Genomic DNA, 22,262 nt, shown 5'->3' on the forward strand with positions numbered 1-22,262 from the left:
ATTCCTAACATTTCCTTCCGTTTATTCTCTGGATCAAAGTTTTCACCTCTATTACCCAATTGGGTGAAATCCGAGGTGTCATTATCTATTACAGCTCGTAGTTCATCTTCGGTAGATGACTCGTCTATTGAGAATATTGGGTTGGAAGGTTGTGGAATGGTGAATTTCGGGATCAAAGTAGATTCTTTTTCATTAACGGTACTTATCGGTCCCACCACTTTGGTCTCGGGGGTAAAATTTTCAACGTTATCGTTTTCCCAAGAGTACCAATTTGTCACCCTTACTTCTTCTTCATCCATTGATGGATCGATGATTTTGTCGGTAAAGGCTAATGTGTCGATATGTTGTGAAATTGGTAAAGCTGAATAAAAAGTATTATCGGGATAGTTGGTGATTTCGGAGCTCTCGAATTCATCAAAATTCGATGATATGAGATTTTCTTGCACAATATTCCTCAGATCAACAGGTGTGTAATCTGATAGAGTTTCAGCTTGCCTATTTACAAACTCTCTCATTTGTTCATATTGAGCATCAAGTTCTTCGAGTTTGATTTTCATATAATCTAAAGAATTTTCAGACACATAATTTTCCTCGTCTTCTGGTTGTTGAGTTTGGATATATTCTTGGGTATAATCCCAATTAGAATTGTATTCCTCATAATCATTCCATTCAGGTTCCATGGGTGTATAATTTTCCATAGGAACGTAATAATAACATTCCCATGTTGAGTGATAATCTCCACAGATTTCACAACCAGTTATTGTTTCATCATTCGTGATCCAAGATTGACCGAACGAATTGTCATCAACACCCGTTTAAGAGTATTGATTAAATTGATTTCGGATGTCATAAAGAGTTTCCAAAATATTCTCGAGATTTTCCATAATGCGCTTATTATCAAATTTTAGCTACAATGTGGTGCATTTACTAATTATCCTATTAGTTATAAAACTAAAAATTATATAAGTTATCAAATTAATAGACTTTTCTGATTTTTCCCACTTTTCGAATAGCCAATAGATGCAGCAGGTAGCCAGGACCTTTTAAATCGGAAGCCCACAACTCGCCACTAACAAATCCAACTATTACTACGAACTAGAAAATTTGGATGTCTATCAATTTAACTGCTTAAAATAATTTTTTGTTTGGAATTTAAAGAAATTTTAGAGAAGAAATAGAAAATTCTATGTCCTAAAAACTAGAGCGGCGAGAAATAAGAAAGAAAAAGATCGCGTCGGAAACATAAAAGTCTAAAACTAAGAATTAAAGGTTGCGTCTAAAGGTATTAAAGCTTAAAAGAAATTCTATATCCAAAACGACAATTACTTTAAAAGGTACTAAAATATTAAAACGGCGTCGCAAAATTCTAAAGCACCTAAATCTTAGTCTAAAGAAAAAGCACTTAAGGGATTTTATGGCAAAGCCTAAAAATCTAGAAATAAAAATAACTATGGCAAAAACTATGACTTAAAACTAATTACGAGCGAAAAATACAAATATTACGAATAAACGGTAAAAATACAAATTGTAATTAAAATGATAAAAATACAAATTTTATAAAAGTATTAATTTTTTTATAATTATAAAACTAATTAAAACTTAAATTACAAATTAAATTAAAACTAAAACTAAATATTAAAATAAATAACCCTAAATAATAATAATAATAATAATAAATAATACCCCATAATAAATGCTGAATAAGGGTTTCTGGCGTGTCAGATCAGGCCTTGCGACCGCATGGTTTTAAGGCACCCAGCTCATGCGACCGCATGGGCCTGGGTTTCAGGTTTTTATTTTATTTTTTTATTTTATATTGTTTTTCTAAAAATTATATATAAATATATTTACACAAATATATATTAAAAATATAGCGTTTCGCCGAGTTCCCCGGCAGCGGCGCCAAAAATACTTGATGTGCGTAGAGGTGTATACAAAATAGTTATATTTTTGCTACGAAAAACTATTTAATACGATACAATTTTACACAAGTTATTTATTTATTTATAGAGTGGATATACCTAAACCTTGCTACAACACTTATAGGCAGTGCACCTAATCGTACAGTAGTGTAGTTTTTAGTAAGTCTGGTTCGTCCTCAGGGAACTCGCCAAGTTTAACGCTATATTTTTTTAAACTATAATTGTAAATATATATAAATATATATAAGTAGTATTATTATTATAAAAAGGGGGTTTTCACCGTTTAATGACCGGTTTGTCGATTTTAAAACTTTAGTCGCAGTTAAAACCTAATGTAAAATATTAAATATATAAAAGACTTAATTTAAAGCGTAAAGTAAATAACAATAATGAAATTGCGATAAATAAAAGTGCGATAAATAAAATTGCGATAATTAAAAAGTACGATAATTAAAAGTGCAATTAAATATGAAATAAAGGAATAAAATAAATAACAATATAATAATTATGCTTATTTAAACTTCCGTAACCATGATGTTTGACGTGTTGATTTTAGTTTATTTCCATGGGTTAATTGTCCTGTGTCCTGAATTATTTGATATGTCCATACGGTTTTGTCCATAATAGTCCATCAGTCATAATCATAAAATGCGGAAGTCTTCGTCAAATTATTCTTATTCCCGAAGTCAAATATTCCAACTAATTGGGGATTCGAATTGTAACAAGGTCTTAATACTTTGTTTAATGAATACACCAGGTTATCGACTGCGTGTAATCCAAGGTTTTACTACTTTGTTAACAATTACACCAATTACCCTTGAATGTAATCCACACCTGTTTCAACAAGTCTATTAACTATTAATCCAGTTCCGTGTCCGGTTAAATGAACAATTATTGGTATTTATAGATATCCCGCCCACCGTACCCAGTCAAGCGTATGTGGTTATATATAAATACGTCAAATTATAAGTCTATATATTAAATTAACGAGGTATCATTTAGTTAATATAAAGCCCATTAATAGCCCATAGTCTAATTTTCACAAGTGTCGTTCTTTTGTCCAAACCCCAATTATGGTACAAAGCCCAATTACCCCGTCTTAATATTTTAGCCCAACATCATGATTACTTCGGCTTAAATAAGCATAATAATAACTTAAGTACGAGACATTAATTTAAAAAGGAGAACATAGCTTACATTGATTATTTATCGCGTAGTGTTACATGGACAGAGCTTCGACTTCAAAACCCGTAAAATAACCTTTACATAACCCAAACTAATCTAATATAAAACTAACCTATATATATATATATATATATATATATATATATATATATATATATATATATATATATATATATATATTTATTATATATTATAGACAGAGAGATAGATTGATGGTCTTTCAAATACATCGAATTCGCTGGCTTTTATAGGAATGTGGCCAGCCTTTTTGGCTCATGCGATCGCATGAGATTATCTCATGCTAGCCATGCGATCGCATGGCCTGGTTTTCCAGCTCAGGATCCTTTGTCTCATAGCTTGTCGACATGATTTAATATATATTTATAATATATAAATAATTTATATAATTATTTATATATTATATTTTATTCTTGTGCATAGTAGACTTGTAATTTTAGGTCCGTTGCGTCGCGCGTTGATAGTTGGCTCAGGTCCCGGTTCCGGATTTTCGAACGTCCTTTCGTACTATTTAATATCTTGTACTTTGCGTTTTGCAATTTGTAATTTGCACAAAAAATTATTTTCCTTAACTCCCAAAATCCGCGCAAGTCTTTAACTCACTTTTAGTGGCACTTTTGAGTGCACTATGGCTTTAGTGGCACTTTTCAGGCTTTAGTGACACTTTTTCTTCAATTCTTTAATCTTCGTGCTTTGTCTTCACATTTATTTATTTAAACGATTACAACTTAAAAATAGAATAATTACAACTAAAAACTTTACATATTGGGATGATATTGCGACTAAATATATGTTCGTTTGGAGCACTATCAACCTCTCCCTATCTCATGACACAAAGTATATGGGTGGAACCGTTGGGATATGCCCACAAGTTACATTTAAATCACATATTAGTTCTCGAGGGTTCACCCACCCTCAAAATGACCCGGGCTTCATATAAAACATTACTTGTCGCAGGTTGCAAATGATTGTTTTAACATCTTGCAACATTTGTGAAGAAACATAATAAGCAGTAGTTTAAATATTTTGAACAAATAATACTTTATGCTCTTAGGAAAACATTGCATAAGGTAAATCTGAACGAAAAAGATGGAAATAAATGTTGCGTGCAATTCAATTGAATAAAAAATTTGATTAACTGTTTTGTAATTGTGTTTCCATAATCACAATTTAATTGAATAAAAAATTTGATGAAATTGTAACTTCGTGAGTTCAGTCGCATCCACTTTTTAAATAAAGTAGCTAACTTCTTTGGGGCGGTTGTCGGACCAAAGTACGATGGCAAATATCTACGATCAATAGCCAGAGAGCTAATGCGAAACCAAACTATCAAACAAACATTAACGGACGTTATCGTACCAACTTTCGACATCAAACGCCTTCAACCAATGATCTTCACCACTGATGATGTAATCTCCATTTCATATCTTACTTTATATATATTTGAAGATGATTCATCTACAATTTATATATTTGTTAGTTAGAACATGTCTGTTTTGTTGATTTGTTATAGGCAAAAGAGTTTGTTTGGAAAAACGCGCTTTTATCGGATGTATGCATAGGTACCTCAGCAGCTCCTACTTATTTCCCGCCTCACTATTTTGAGACTATAGACGCTGATGGAAGCACGCACAGTTTCGATTTGATTGATGGAGGACTTGCAGCAAACAATCCGGTAATTAACTAACTTGCTTTCAGTTTTCTTAACTATCTCAAAATAGTCTAGTGGTTGGGGTCTGATATCCTCGCAAGAGATATAAGTTCAAACTTGAGGGGCAGTTGCACCTTGTCCCTTAACGTCACGGCCCCTGTTTCAAATGATATGATTACCTTGAGGTGTATTTAAAATTAATAAGTACAAGAATAACAGGAAATTACAACTAATCGCAAGGTGTTGGTGCATTAGTGGTGACCTGACGATTTATAACGTCACGCCCCTGCTTCTATGCGTTTGAGCCTTACCCGAGGGGGTTTTACTGCGATGCCCGTATGGATTCATCGTGCGGGTTTCCTCCTAAGAGGTGGTAGTAGAACTGTAATAGTTCGTCCTGAAAATGATCGGGTAGGTGGGTTCGGACTCCTGTCAGTGACCCCTAACCACCGTTAAAAAAAAAAAAAAAAAAGAACTTACGATTGTCTTATAACCAAACTTAACATGAGCCTTTAGAACTGTGATTAGTATATTTCGTATTCTAAAAAGTTTTCTTCAAAGCTCACTGTACTATCTAAAAAATGGTGACTCCAGACGCAAGTGGCGATCACACATATAATTAAGGAAATCTTGATTGGGAAACACAAGTACTCTGATTTGGAGTCGATTAACGGCAAAAGGATGCTGGTCCTTTCGCTTGGAACAGGCATACCCAAACGATCTGAGAAATACAACGCAGAAGCAGCTTCCAAATGGGGTATATTAAATTGGGTCTTCAACAATGGTTCCTCTCCAATAATCGACATATATGGCGATGCAAGTTCTGATATGGTTGATATTCATGTCACCACTCTCTTTCAATCCCTCAACGCCCAAAGAAATTATCTACGCATTCAGGTAACACAAGAATATAACACATCAATAGTTTAAGTTCATAAAAATTAAAATGTTATATATAGTTAGTGTAGTTAAGGAAATATATAGTTAACATTGTGCTAGTTTGTTTTCATGTGTAGCGAATTATGTTTTCTTGATTTATATTAATGTCTTGTGTAATTTGCAGGATGACAATCTGATAGGAGACACGTCATCAATTGATATTGCGACAGATGAGAACATGAAAGCACTTGAGGAAGTAGGGAAACGGTTGTTGAACGAAAAGGTATCAAGAGTAGATATAGAGACGGGTGTATTTCAAGAAGTTGAAGGAGAAGGTACGAATTCTGAAGCTTTGGTTCGTTTTGCACACTTGCTTTGCGATGAGAGAAAGCGTCGTCAAGTTAGATGATAAATATATCTGAACTCAAAGTAGTAGTCATGATGGTTGTAAAGGAATAATGGGTTATGATATTTGAATTTCGACTATCGATCGATTTAGTAATGTTCATTTAGTGAAACAGAATTACGGAGTATAATTTAGAAGTATGTCGACCAATTCAAATTTAGCTGTTGAGGATATCAACCCAAATGGTCACGAACAGATTTGATTAACATCTGGATAATATGGTTGGTGATATATGTGAGATATTTTGTGTGCCAACTTCGATTGTTCTCATCATCATTATTATCTTTTTGGCACGATGTATTATACGTTAGGACACATATCTCTTAACTCACAAAAAATAATATACAAAAATAAATTTATGCTCACACTGTCAAATACTCGTATTAAATTAAATATGCTAAATAAAATAAAGAAGCAAAACACCAAATGAACTACATTTCGTTTTTCTTAAAAAAACAAGTTACAATACAATAACCTCTTAACTACTAAAAGAAGGGTAACAAACCAGTAGCCACTACATCCTATTTTAACTCCCTTTTAAAATTAGTACTCACGTACTCACTCGCATTCACATTTTCAAAACTTTCACGTGAAACTCGGTCACACTACGAGTATCAATTCAAACTAGCTAATTAGTCAATAATAAAAATGTACTAAGTTATTAATCTAACTAATTTAAAAATCTTACAACATTAACCTTAACATAACTGATTACACAAACATTATATACATTAGAAAAAGTATAATAACAATAATCATACTCAATATCGCGCTTTCTAGATAGAGGTGAAGACGTAGACAATCTTTCTTTCACAAAAATTATTAAACTTTTGGATCAGTTGTCCCATACTATGTTAAGTGACGATGTTAACAAACAAATCTAATTCAGTTAAATGAGGAATGAGTATACTGCGCACCTGGCCCAATTTAGAATCACCTTCTACTTCCCTACCGTTAATATCCCGTCACACTCCGTTAAAGCATAAAAGGTAGGTGATACTTCCACCATTCAATTTTATTCTTCCACCGACATTTGATGCAGTTTTTCCAGTAATACCCTTATTAATAAGTTGTAGGGTATGTTTGTAATTTATGGTGGATATAGTAAAATTGACTGTGGAAATATCAATCCTTAAAGGATTCATATCTCACGTGCTTGCGACGAGCACACCACTGCAGATTCTCCGTCGCACTTCATCCGGTTCATCATCCGCTTGTGGCCGTCTTCTCTACGATGGCCGATACTCGATCTAAGTTAGTATCATTTCAATTAACCGAGTATTTTGTGATCGATGCATATCGTTGTGTAAATTTGTTGTGTCGATAAATACAACTGCATTATCGATAATTTCTAGGGCGTTAATGGAGTTAAATTTTGTGAATTGAGTTTGATTCAGTTTGCAAATTAATTTTAACTGAGAAAGTTCTGTTTTTATTCTTTTGATTTTATTGCTGGATTTAGGTTTAACTTTGTAAATTTTAATTCATACTATTAATATTATTTTATTATGATATGATATGATGATTCAGTTTGTAAACGTTTTGAACTACTTAATCTAATACTTGTTTTTAATCAAATTGCAGTAGTGATGGTGAACTAAATCATGTTGACAAGACTGTTTGTGAGATAGTAGTTGTTCGTCATGGTGAAACCGAGTGGAATGCCAATAAACGAATCCAGGTTTTATTTCATTGCTCTGAAATAAGTGTCTTATACTAACTGTAGATTACTTATTACAGTAGTTAACTTGAGTATTGGTCTCATTTATGTAGTAACATATTACGCGTTGACTCTGTTTTATTTTGGAAATTATGAACACATATGTGTGGTGAATCGTTCTTTTTGATCAGGTTAGTTATTAGTATATGCAGGATTTCTGATTATATTATGCTTAATACCTACTTGCATGTCTAGAGTTTTTCGTTATCTGAAGTGGATTAGCCAACTCGTGTGTATAATCAGCAGCTGATTATATTTAGTATTTGGTTGAAATCGTTGTCAAGAATAAGTTTTGCTTCTTAATGTCTTTCATGAGCTTCCTTTGTTTTGTGGTGTAAAAGTTTCTAGATTCATGTGAACATGGATAAGTTACTTGATCATGGATGACAACAACAATTGTAACAACCACCTAAAGAGTATTTAAAGCTGTTTAATCATCATGTAATTTTTTTTTTGGGGGGCGTAACAAGACGTCTTCGCAATTATCCTAGGTGATAAAGTGTTTTTCTCGCACATGGCTACTTGCATATAAACTAGCCTAATGTAAAATCATAGATAGCTCACATAACGGACAAATAATCAAGTAAATTACAAAATGTATTCGCCATTCCTCGTATAACGTGTTTATCCGAAATGAGAAGTGATGTGATATAACTAATGTAGAGTTTAGATGGACTGCAGTGGATGATTTGAGAGTTAGGTTGACCTACTAATTATTACCCACTCCAAGTTAATAAGGTGAATTACAAAGTCCATCTTTGTATGACCAGTGAGCAAATAATTGGTAATAGTGTGCCTTTATTGTTGATCTGTCAATTAAGCTTTGGAAGGACTATAGTGGGATCTTCCGCCCCCTCAATGAACCTTTTCTATATCAATGTGTATTTTTCTATTTTCATAGTTCTCGTTCCTTACCCGTTAGCTGCTTGCTAATGAGCGTTGAGTAATAAAATCTCTGTTGTTAAAAAAAAAAAAAGTGTATTTTTCTATCTTGAAAAATCAGATTATGCCAAGTAGAACGATTGTGGTGTGCCATGTTTAAAAGGGAATTATATTCTTTGATAACTTTCACAAAGAAGATATCAACAATGATCATCTCAGAACACATGTAAAACCTCTGCTTGTATTCTACATTTCTCCTTATGTAAAAGATCTTGAAAAACTTTTTGTATCTTTAGGATCCTTCCAGTGGTCATGTTATATAAATTTACGACAATTGAGAAACCACCTTGCCTGTGTCAAGCTTCCAAACATGCAAGAGCGTGAATTAGTGCTTAACAGTTCTTGCACATATCGACTTAAGACCTAGTACTTATAAGAAAGATCATATCTCTATGATGAGATAATTAAAGCTAGAGGCTCTGTATTACAACTCCCTACTCCTGCAAAAGATCAACTATGTTGTATTCGGCTTAGTTGGTAAATGTTTGACAATTTTCACTTTGACATCTAATCAATGTTTGTTTGAATTGTGTAGTTGGTAATATTTTGCTTGAATTGCATCTTGGTGTCTTAATATCTGTTTCCATGAATTTCATTTCATTAGAAAAGTTCATTTTTAGGTTATTAGGTTGTTCATATTTCCTATGAGCTTTCACTTTTCTTCCAAGATTGTTTATTCTTTATGCTGACCAGGGACATCTAGATATTGACCTAAATGATATTGGAAGACAGCAAGCAGTTGCTGTAAGTTACACATCCCTGTATCTTTTGAAAGTTATGCTAGGGTAGTTGTACTTTATCTTTTCTTATTAAGTGCAATCTTTAGTAATCCATATTGTATGATCTGCTTGAAGGTGGCTGAAAGATTAGCGAGAGAGTCTAAAATCAATGCCGTATATTCTTCTGACCTAAAAAGAGCTCTTGAAACGGCAAAGACCATAGCAAGCCGATGTGGGGGGATTCAGGTATGATTCTAGTAATGATTCATGGTTCTCTGCATATATGGTCCATTACACTGATAGCAGTGTGATAGAAAATGAGGAGCTTCACAAAAATAATATTAATATATTAAATACAATCATGCGTAAGAGATATGTAATTAGGATCTGTGAGATTTTTTAAGGCTTTCTCTTTAGGAAGAGGTTTTTTTTTTTTTTTTTTTTTTTTTTTTTTTTTTTTTTGTATCTTTTTTAAATTTGAGAGCATTTTACAAAAATACAATTTAACAGTCTACTTGAAATGAGCTTATCCAATAGATGTCTAAGTCTAGATTATTGAATTACATATGATTGTATTAGGGCCATCTTTATCAGTAAGTCTGTATTTCAAACTGTTTTGCTTAAAGTTAATTCTTATATCATCTATCCAATTACCAGAATAGTTGAATCAATCTGTTATATGGCACAATATGGGGCTGCCATGAGTTGCCAATTAATTTATACCTAGGTGTGAAAGGGGACACGGATTTAAGGCTGCTCTCAGTGACTTACTCCGTATTTTTTATCGTACCTTCAGCTTTAGATACATCAATGATAAGCCAAATGGGAACTATATGCTTCATCTTTTATTTCTTTACTTAGCAAACTTGTTTCGTCATGCTCCTACATTAGGTAATGCAAGATCCAAACTTACGAGAAAGACACTTAGGCGATCTCCAAGGTGTTGTATATGGTGAGGGACCCACAATCAAAACGAAGGCATATGAAGCACTACAATCTCATAGGAGGGACCTTGAGATTCCAGTAAGTGCCATAGAGTTTGCCTGTTGTCTTTAGAATGATACTGATTGAATAATTCATGTCTAAATATGCACCAAAATGGGCAGGCGGAATGAACAAAGCAGATCTAGTTGGCTTTACCGATAAATGCTTTTTGTCCATTTTTTAAATTACGTTAATTATGAGGACAAAACAGTGTTATCAGAATGTTACTTAAAATCTTTGAATAAAACGATTTTGGAGGTTATATGCATTGGTGACTTTTAACCCTTTTGGCACACTGATTTATATGATGTGTTTATTGGTCAGCTTAAATTATTTATTTTGACTCGTTTGAAAAAACCGAAATAGACAGAGTTGAAGTTTCTTCCTCTATTGGTAGATCCCATAAACCACATGATTATTCAATGCCACATCAGCAAGCAACATATCTGTTTACCTGTTTATCGAACACTATCTCATAAGTTATTGTTTGTGTAGGGTGGTGGTGAAAGTCTAAATCAACTCTATGAACGCTGCACAGCTTCATTACAGACGATTGCCACTAAACACCGAGGTACTAATCATAATTGGAGTCAAACTTTGGTCAATGGCCAGCTATCATGCACAAATTTTTGGCTAAATAATTGGTAAATTATACAACCATAAATTAAAATTTACAACTACACAATTTCAGGGGAGCGGGTGGTGGTGGTGACTCATGGCGGTGTGATTAGAGCACTTCACCAACGGGCATCTATAGGAAAAAGTCATCGAGCAGGAAGGATACTGAATGTTTCAATCAATGTACTTAACTTATCAGATTCAGATGACTGGGTCATTAAGTCATGGGGAGATGTGAGTCATCTAAACGGTGCGGGTTACTTAGATTCTGGTTTTGGTGGTGACAGAACTTCTGGTTAGTTTCTTTCATACATGTGAATTTCTTGCCTGGCTCATTCACCAACAGCTTATAATTGCAAGTCTGAGTAGGCGGCTTTAAATGTGGTGAATTATTGAAGTGAATTAATGTTGAATTGATTTGTATGAAATCGCATTAGTTGGGCAATAGCGATTTGGTTTAAAGAAAGTATATTGGAACAGTTATATAAGTTGGTCCACATTGATCTTTGCACATGGTTGCAAATGGAAGTATTCTAGATGACGTGGATTATTCTTATTTTTATTTTGTCAGGATTATACCCAAAAAATCATTAATGTGTGCGTTTTCAGTTAGTTATTGATTATTGATTTCAGTAATACTTCCATTTTGTCTGTTAACTTTTTCTGTTTGATTTGACTGCTCTATGTAGTTGACCCACTAATGATTCAGAATTAGTGCGTTAAACATACGAAATCTTTCGGAAAGTCAAAGGGACCTAACTATCTTCGCGATTATATGTCACGCACGCACAATTTTTTTAACCATCTTTAATACGGAGAGATTGGGTAAGGGAATCGGAAATGGGCTCATAAACCGGGCGGGCTTTTGGGCACACGGAAAAGGGGAAGTGCCCTTAGGGTTACGTTTAAGCTTACCATAATTAGGTTTGTAAACTCCTTTTAATTAATTATAAAGTATAATTATTCATTTTTTAATATCGACTTTCCTTATATAATTTTGGCAATAATATTATTCATGGCAGGTCTGAGTTATAAAAAGAGAATTATATTATTTATAGTATGCTTAAACGTAACCCGAAGGGCTACGTTTATCATTTTCCTTCTTTTATTTATTAATCTCAAAAGTTAATATGATAATTTTTCATTTATAGTGTTTATACATAAATATTATCAGTCAATTTATTTTAGTATATATAATCAAGCAAAATCATAACATTTGAATCGTTTATATATTGATATTGATTCATTCGGCATTTATTCATTTTGTTTTACCAAACGTATTCTTAATTTTATATGTATGAAAATTGTTGGGATACCTTACAGGGTAAGATCAAGATCCATTAACTAAAGCAGAACTTTCATTTGCTACAAATTGTTTGTCTAATTTATCAAATTTTTTACTTTAATGTGTTTCAGAAATCATAAGTAATCCTATGTTTGAATGACTTTTTGAAATCATACATGTATGTATATGTAAATGTATGTCTATAAGTACGTTTTTAGGCATGTATATGTGTGTCTGATATACTCATATAGGTGCATTTTCTGTTATTCTATATTCCTAGTACAATATTAATAATGGTAATGCTAATAATAATAATTTTATACTAATAAATAAAGTAAAAAATTATAAGAGGATGCAGGTGAAGTGCATTGCAATGCATTGTGGACGGTGACAGGGAAGATGCATGGAGGGAATCATGTCATCTACATTGGGATTTGGTTGCGGAAGAGAGGAGGAATATGGGGTTAATTGGTTATAAATTATTCTATAAGATTTTGATTTTGATAGTCACACAATCTTTCTAACAAAACAGAAAGATACGGCGTCTCTTGCTGAGGTGTATTCGAAGAAACGCCACACTCACCCGTGTCCGTGTGTCACTTTAGGCGTTTCTTGCCTCTGCGTTTCATTACAACACCACAAGAAACACCCTTTTCTTGTTTTTTTTTTTATTATTTTAAAATAATTTGTTTACCCACTTTTAATACTTAACTCAATTATATTTTAACACACCATTACAATACTCCTAATCAACACCAAAAAGAAACACCACCACTACTCCACTCAAAAAAGAAACACGTCATACTCATCTAAAAAGTGCAAAAAGACAATTGACACGAGCAAGAAACGCCCCAACCAATACAAGTAGTCTTAGTATAATTTTTTGTCTCAAGAAAATTATATTATTATATTATATTATATTATATTATACCTACATGCTAAAACGTGCGCCAGATTTCGTCGTTTTAGTTCTATCGGATTGTCGTGTTTGCGTTCACAGGTCCCTCAACTTCGTCTCAATTTACACAATAGCCCCTCAACTTTACACTTTTCAGGGGTAAAAACCGTAAATATATAATTTTATCAAAATAAAAGAAACTAATTCCACCCGAATTTTAAACGGGTTCTATCTTCTCGCTCGGTGCGAGTTAAATTTTTCCGAGACCACCGTTCAACTCGAAAAAATCTAATGAACACAACGAGACTAAGTACGCGCGAAACGGACATCGTTAAAAAACACTAGATAACGGCCCTATATTCTCGCTCGGTGCGAGTTAAATTTTTCCGATACCATCGTTTAACTCGAAATAATTTTACGAACACAATGCAACTAACTATACGCGAAACGGACATCGTTAAAAAAACACTAAATATTTCGAGCTATATTACATACATATACATACACGTTCAACAAACAACCCAACTTACTAGATATATTAGATACCAAACAACGTATATCCAAGTTCGACCGCGCGTCGTATACAACCGCAACAACACGCGGTCGAATTTTTTTCTAGTTTATATCATAACAAGTAGTATTTTTGCTGAAGATACTAAAAGGTAAAATAATCGATTCCAATAGAACCTTTAAGTTTCCTTCTATTTATAGAAATTTACCCCTAAAAAGTCAAAGTGTACAACTCTTCATAAGGGTGTTGATTTTGGACTTAAATAGGTATGCATATCCATATGTTTTATCAAAAAGCTTCCGGTCCAATAGCATTAAGAAAACTCATAAACTTTGAATTTGTGAGTTCTGAGTCCCGTCGTAGATAAAATAAAATTGTGAGTTTGTTGTTAAAAAAAGTAGGTATGCATATTTTTTAACGTCTAACAAGAATTGTTGATGTTTGTTAATATTAATGTTAGATTGATCGATCAAAATTTTAAGATGCTATTTAAGTACTAAGTCCACTCTTTATCTTAGTTTTCGGTGAACTCATTTTCTTCACATTAGCACCACATCGACACCAACTCATTTTAATCAAATTATTATGTTTATAGAAATCACGAGTTCATTAAATGCACGTTAATGTATGTTATGAGGGCATACGTCAACAAGATCCTATTATAATCTAACGGAGTTAAATACCTTAATTTCAATGGCTCGTTTCAATAGCAACATGGATGACATATAGATTTGGACTTTTGACGTGGAGGTATCTTCAAAACTAAAATGCTAGCAGCTATGATCGATGATCGAAGACTGAATATCTCCCCCTTGACTGAAACTATCTGTAACAAATCAATTCCTCAAAAAGTAGAAATTTTCATTTGGAGAGTTAAGATGAAAAGAAGTCCGGTTCACTTTGAACTTGACAAACGGGGTATAGACCTGGATTATATTTTATGCCCGTTATGTGGGGATGAAGTTGAAACAGTTAAGCATATATTAATCAAATGTGTGAAAGTTATCGAGCTATGTAAATGTTTTAGTTCGTGGTGGAAGCTTCCAAGAAACCCCGTGATCTCGTTGGATTCAGTGTTCAACGATGTTACAATGGGTTTTAATTTAACAAAGATTGGTAGATGTATATGGCAAGGTGTAAAATGAGTTGTTTGTTATCATAGTTGGAAGTCGCGAAATGAGAAGGTTTTTGGCATCAAAGTTTGGAACTAAGCAAACATCCTTTTCAAGATTCAAACAACATCTTTCGGTTGGATCACTAAAGTAGAATGGCATCATATCAATGGTTGCTCAATCTGAGATTCTTCATCTCTCCAGCTAATGCTAGAGAAGGGATCAACTAATTTTATTCAACTATTTCTTAGTGTAGTTTTGTATATATTCATTAATAGCTTTTCTAGTTCATAGGCTGTACCATTGGTCGTTCTATATTTTGTATATTTCAATTATGGTACTTGGTTTTTCCGAAGTAATATATTGCTTGCTTTGCAAAACTGTATCATTAAATTTGCTTCATACTGTTATTTTAACTACCACTGAATGAATATACATAACTTTTAACACCTACCGATCCTTTTTTATTCTTCCCTCCTTGCAATTACATTTTCTCCTTCCATTTTCCGATCTTCACTTTCTTTAATTTTTAGGATTAATTCTCCCCTAACAACCTTTTTCTCCTTCTCTGTTACTATTTATGGCTTTTAATCTGCCTTTTTCACTTCCCACTTTAAACCCATCTTCTCTTTTACTCTCTAACATTGGCTTGAAAAAAAATTCCAAACCCTCGAATACACCTGCTTTCCTTCTTCTTTAGGTATTGGTTTCGTTTTGGATGATGTAGGCAACGGTGCGCCTGGGCTCGGTGGTCCTTCGGTCTTCGAGGATGGCATTCCTCCGGTAATAACCACAACATCTTTGTTCCAACTACCGAGGAGAACAATGGTTATGGGTGTACGGTGTTTGTTGGTAGGCTTGAGAAATGTACCAGAGATATGCTTTGCAACCTCTTCGGGAATGAGGGAGAAATTAGTGAGGTGAAATTTTGGAGCGCTAGAAGATACGCTATGACTACATACATCAAACCTGAATGCGCTCGACCTACAATTTTTGTTGGGTGGCCCAACACTCGTGCCTCTTCTGAACGCAGACTCTCATGTAACCATAAGCGTATTTATTTTAATCTAGATCTTAATTATTCAGTAGTGTTGAGGCTTGATCGTTGTGTTATTCATGTTGATAAACTGCCATTTGAGGACTTGAAGCTTTGGAGTTTTCCGTTGAGTCATAACATAGGTTTCTGCTGTATGGAAATTGGGCTCGTACGGTTGTATTGTTCATTGTTAAGATATTGATGGGTTCGATACTATGCTTAGGACTTCGATTGGGTTAGATTATGTTGTGACTGCTCCATTAAAGGGCAAGGCTAGAGGCTTTTTTAGGTTTGTGTGGGTTGAGATTCGTGGTGTCCTGATATGCCCGAATCGGACGATTTATTTATGAGGTGTCGTTAGGTCGCAAAACGTCAATTCAGGATATCAACAGAAGAAGTTGATTGTTTAATTTATATTTGCTGGGCCTAAATCTATTATTCCTTCCTATGGGTTAGCAAGGGCAAATATGACCTAGGGTCGTTCCTTGAGCTGTCGAATTTGAAATTGAGCTTATTCAGAAAATTTAGTAATTAAGATTGGGTTTACACATAAATTAGTATCCAAGACTAGTGGTCAGGTACACCTTGTGTGGAGAGGCATGATCCTTTTGGTCCCAATAAATTGGCGACTGTTCGGAAAATCCAACAACCAAGTCCAACCGGTTTATTCTAGACACCACTTTATCCGGAATATCAAATTATGTAAAGGCGATAGTTGGGTTGATTAGTTTATATAATTGTAATTAAAATATTAAAGTAATATAATTAAAATAAGCTAGCTAGCATGCAACAACTAAGGATAGAGAAGACGTGGTTCACCATGATTTAAGATAACGTAGTGTCAGGATGATTATGAGACACTCGTTGGATAGATATACCTTGGTGTGAACACTAGATTCCCTACTAAGCATTTTCCCGATTACCATGTCAAGAGGAACTAGGCTTTGAAGATTCTGATCGGATGGACTGTGCTCAACTCCCGACGCTTTATCCGGTTTAAGGATATAAGCGGCCCATCTTGGATGCAATGCATACCTTGGGCGCACGAATAAAGTAGCATAACCTTATATAGATAATATCCAACTTTTCTTAACACCTTAGTGTATCACCCAAGTGAGTGGCTATGATTGCGTTTCGAATTCTTTTCTGTCAATGGTTTGGTAAAATCTAAGGGTTTGTAGACAAATTAGAACCTCTGATAGTTCTCAGTCATCCTTAAAGATTTATAAGCTTAGCTTGTATTGTAGTGCGTTGATAATGCTAAAAACGAACATATATTTCATAGCATTATCCCTCAAGAAAGACAAGCTTTTAGTTGCAATTGTTCTATTTACAAGTGATATTCGTTTAAATAATAAAAGGTGAAGACAAAAGACAGATTCGACGAATTGAACACGCAAATGACCAAAAAGCTAGAAAGTACAAAGTACAATCAAAGTGGTTCAAATTATTGATGAGAAACGTCTAAAAATTACAAGAGTACGAGCCGTGAAACACAAAGTACAAGATATTAAATTGTACGCAAGGACGTTCGAAAATCCGGAACCGGGACCAGAGTCAACTCTCAACGCGCGACGCAACGGAGCTAAAATTACAAGTCATCTATGCACATAAATATAATATAATATATAAATAATTCTTAAAATTATATATATATATATATATATATATATATATATATATATATATATATATATATATATATATATATATATATATTATATTTATTAAAACCGTTGGCAAACTAGCAAACAAAAGCATTTGGGCTAGATCCAGCTGGCCATGCGATCGCATGGCCTGGAAGAACAAAGCTCATGCGATCGCATGGCTCCCAAAATCTGGCCACATCAATAAATTTCGCGTGTTTTGGCCGAATTTAATACACCTTTTTCTATCCATTCTCTATCTCACGATATATATATATATATATATATATATATATATATATATATATATATATATATATATATATATATATTAATTTTAATTTTAATTTAAGATTAATAATAATAAGGTTATGGTAGCGATTGTTGTAAGTTTGTAAGTCGAAATTCTGTTCGTGTAACGCTACGCTATTATTAATCATTGTAAGTTATGTTCAACCTTTTTAAATTAATGTCTCGTAGCTAAGTTATTATTACGCTTATTTAAATTGAAGTAATCATGATGTTGGGCTAAATATTAAAGACGGAGTAATTGGGCTTTGGACCATAATTAGGGTTTGGACAAAAGAACGACACTTGTGAAAATTGGACTATGGACTATTAATGGGCTTTATATTTATTTAATTGAATGATAGTTTGTTAATTTAATATAGAGATTTACAATTGGACGTACCTATAAATAACCACATACACTCGATCGGACACGATGGGCGGGATATTTATAAGTACTAATAATCGTTCATTTAACCGGACACGGGAATGGATTAATAGTTAATGGACTCATTATAACAGGGGTGGATTACATACAAGGACACTTGGTGTAATTGTTAATAAAGTATTAAAACCTTGGATTACACACAGTCGATAACCTGGTGTAATCATTAACAATGTATTAAATCTTATTACAGTTTAAGTCCCCAATTAGTTGGAATATTTGACTTCGGGTATAAGGATAATTTGACGAGGACACTCGCACTTTATATTTATGACTGATGGACTGTTATGGACAAAAAACCAGATGGACATATCGAATAATCCAGGACAAAGGACAATTAACCCATGGTAATAAATTAAAATCAACACGTCAAACATCATGATTACGGAAGTTTAAATAAGCATAATTTCTTTATTTTATATCTCATCGCACTTTTATTTTGTGACGACCCGAAGATTTCCGACCAAATTTAAACTTAATCTTTCTATGGTTTCGACACGATAAGCAAAGTCTGTAATACCGAGTCTCAAAATTTTGAACTATATTTATTTGACCTTCGACCATTCCCGACGATTCACGAACAACTACTTATAAATAGATATATATATATATATATATATATATATATATGTATATATATATATATATGTATATATATATATATATGTATATATATATATATATGTATATATATATATATATGTATATATATATATATATATATATATATATATATATATATATATATATATGTATATATATATATGTATATATATATGTATATATATATATATATATGTATATATATATATATATATATATATATATATATATGTATGTATGTATGTATATAAATATGTATACTACTTGTAAATATATAAAATAATATTAACTATATTTGTTTAAAAATATATAATATATATTTATGTAATAAGACTGATTATTTAAAACTGATTATATATAGAGAGAGAGTAAATGGAAAATGAATGATTTCAAGCTTAATTAGTAAACGTCTGTAACACTCGGTTGATGTTTTGTAAATTTTAATATAGATATTGTACATATTCATGAAGGGTTGAAATAAAAGTTGGACTGTAAATTGATTACGAAGATGAAAGGACCCGTTCATATACATTATAAATGATTCACAATAGTTGATTACATCGTGAGGTATTTGACCTCTATATGATACGTTTTACAAACATTGCATTCGTTTTTAAAAGACAAACTTTCTTTACATCTAAAATTGACGGCATGCATACCATTTCATATTACATCCAACTATAATTGACTTAATATTAATCTTGATGAACTCAACAACTCGAATGCAACGTCTTTCAAAGTATGTCATGAATGACTCCAAGTAATATCCCTAAAATGAGCTAATGCACAGCGGAAGATTTCTTTAATACCTAAGAATAAACATGCTTTAAAGTGTCATCCAAAAGGTTGGTGAGTTCATTAGTTTATCATAATCAATCATTTTCGTAATAGTAATAGACCATAAGATTTCATATACATAAACGTTTTAATAAAAATATTCTAAGTGGTTGAGCACTTGGTAACCATACTTAACATTTAATCAACGTCGCATATTCCCTTTATTATGAAATCTTACTACACTGTACCAAGTGTAGTCACTGAAACGAAGTACTGTACAACCGTTGAATACTGGTCGTTCAGTCCGGTTGGGGTTGTCAGGCCCGATAGATCTATCAACAGGATTCACGTTTACAATACCGCATGTAAATGGTAGTTACCAAGCTATTAGGGAAAAATATGCAAAGTGGTACAACTCAACGTAGAATATGTTTTTAGTACTTGTGTCCATTTCGTAAAACAGTTATAAAACAGTGCATGTATTCTCAGCCTAAAAATATATATAAAAAGAGAGTAATGAAACTCACAATACTGTATTTCGTAGCAATTATGTATATGACGGCACTGAACAAGTGCAGGGTTTGTCTCGGATTCACGAACCTATATTAAGTATATATATTTATATGTTGGTCAATATCTGTCTAACAATTTAGGTCAAATCGTAGTGTATCACAATCCTAATACTCGAAACCGACATGCAAAAGTCAACAAAAGTCAACTTGACCCAAAATGACTTCCAAAATCTATACATGTTTGTTATATAACTTATATATAGTTGTTTTATATATTTAAATATATTTATCAGATCTTATTATACTAAATAATACAAGTCATTTATTAATAAATAAAAATTTATATTTAAATTCATATATGATAAAAATATAATTTTATATATCTCAAGTAATAAAATTTATAAAATTCACTTAATATCATAAAAATATAGTGGTATGTATTATTAATGTAATTATATTACGTGTGGTAAAAATATCTTTGTACGCATATTTATTTGATAAAATAATATTGATAATAATAATAATGATAAAAATAATAAAATGATAGTTTCAATAAAAATATTAATTTTTAGTAATAAAGATAATTTTAGTAATAACATCAACTGATAACAATTATAATAATCATTTTAATAATAATATTAAAATTAATAATAATTCAGTTCACCATATCTTTTAATCCGTTCATCGAACCCACACGATTTCTAAATGAAAAGTTATTAATTTTTCTTTAGCTTTTCAACGACATGCATATCATATACCTTATCTCAGTAGCATATGTATCAAATTCGTGATTTATCATAAACTATTTAACGACGAAACTAAGCATACAAACATGCATAATCATATATTCTCGAGCACTAGTCAGGGATACACTATTAATATATAAAAGATAAGATATGAATGCTCACGTATCAATATTGTGATTCAATATTGCAGGAAAGTACGTAGACGCAACGAAAATGATAAACGTTAGGTTGACCTCACGAGCAATACCCTTGAACAATACCCATAACCTCCATAGCTATAACTCATAATTTTCTTAGCTCTATCCCGTTTGAAAACTTATTTTGAAATCGTCTGAATATAACTTCGTCGTAGTATTTTATGTATACTAATAATATCTTGAAATAATACTAAGTAAATATATATATGTAATTCGATTGAGAGAGTTTAGAGAAATATATTTTCAAGTTTCTATGAAATAATGAAACCTATTGAATTCTATTTATAATAGATTTTTGAATTATTAAAGTGAATTATTAAAGTATGAATTATTAAAGTGAATTATTAAAGTAAAAGTAAAGTAAAAGTAAAGTAAAGGTAAAGTTAAAGTATAGTAAAAGTATAAAACTATGTACGTATAATACGCGTATAAATATATTTAATATTAATTTAAATTGTTCTATTATAAAACATTTTAGAAAAGTAGAATTATATATATTCATAATAGGTTTCAAGTTTTTAAATTACAGTCTGTTGGTGAATCATGGGATAAAGTCCAAAGGTTTAATAAACGTATGAAATCATCTTAATGAAAAATGTCTAGTTACTTAACTTGTCGATATCCAACATCTAAGTTATTTACACTCCACGTTCTTACTTATAGATCACTTTACCATTTTTCGAATATTGTCAAAAAGAATAGATTTCTTAAATCACAGTGGACCTCATAACATTGGCCCGTAATCATATCATAATGTATCTGATAATTCAATCATTTGATATTATCTCTTAATTCTGTCGATAAATATATCGAAACAAATACGTTCATGTAAAGTATCATATATCTAATACTTTGTTAATGTTTTCAGTTAATATTATATATTATATATACATATCTATATACACATAATTGTTCGTGAATCGTCGAACACGGTCAAAGGGTAATTGATTACATGAATGTAGTTCCAAACTTTTTGAGATTCAACATTACAAATTCTGCTTATCGTGTCTGAAACATATAAAGGTCAGGTTTAAATTTGGTCGGAAATTTCCGGGTCGTCACAGTACCTACCCGTTAAAGAAATTTTGTCCCGAAATTTGATCGAGGTCGTCATGGCTAACCATAAAAATGTTTTCATGACGGATATGTGTTGATAGATAGG

At 32.2% G+C, this 22,262-nt stretch overlaps 2 protein-coding genes across 3 annotated transcripts in view; both read left to right on the forward strand.

The window, feature by feature from the left end:
* LOC139867097 (patatin-like protein 2) overlaps positions 1–6,302 on the forward strand; it is a 29,015-nt gene extending 22,713 nt beyond the window's left edge. Inside the window, exons 3-6 of the mRNA XM_071855423.1 lie at positions 4,342–4,534; positions 4,639–4,800; positions 5,371–5,673; positions 5,840–6,302. Coding sequence (XP_071711524.1) covers positions 4,342–4,534; positions 4,639–4,800; positions 5,371–5,673; positions 5,840–6,064 — 883 coding nt within the window. The 3' untranslated portion in view covers positions 6,065–6,302. The remainder of the gene's footprint in view (positions 1–4,341; positions 4,535–4,638; positions 4,801–5,370; positions 5,674–5,839) is intronic.
* Positions 6,303–7,178: 876 nt separating this feature from the next.
* LOC139866580 (phosphoglycerate mutase-like protein 4) lies at positions 7,179–11,510 on the forward strand. Of its 2 annotated transcripts, none has more exons than XM_071854857.1 (7): positions 7,179–7,315; positions 7,646–7,742; positions 9,417–9,467; positions 9,578–9,688; positions 10,334–10,465; positions 10,922–10,997; positions 11,118–11,510. In XM_071854857.1, the coding sequence occupies exons 1-7, from the start codon at positions 7,296–7,298 to the stop codon at positions 11,342–11,344; spliced, it is 714 nt and encodes a 237-aa protein (XP_071710958.1). In that variant the 5' UTR covers positions 7,179–7,295; the 3' UTR covers positions 11,345–11,510. The 2 variants fall into 2 exon arrangements, with proteins under 2 accessions (XP_071710958.1, XP_071710959.1); XM_071854858.1 differs by having other exon boundaries at positions 7,649–7,742.
* The last annotated feature ends 10,752 nt before the right edge of the window (positions 11,511–22,262 follow it).

The sequence above is a fragment of the Rutidosis leptorrhynchoides genome, chromosome 9 (genome assembly GCF_046630445.1).
Source record: "Rutidosis leptorrhynchoides isolate AG116_Rl617_1_P2 chromosome 9, CSIRO_AGI_Rlap_v1, whole genome shotgun sequence".
NCBI lineage: Eukaryota > Viridiplantae > Streptophyta > Magnoliopsida > Asterales > Asteraceae > Rutidosis > Rutidosis leptorrhynchoides.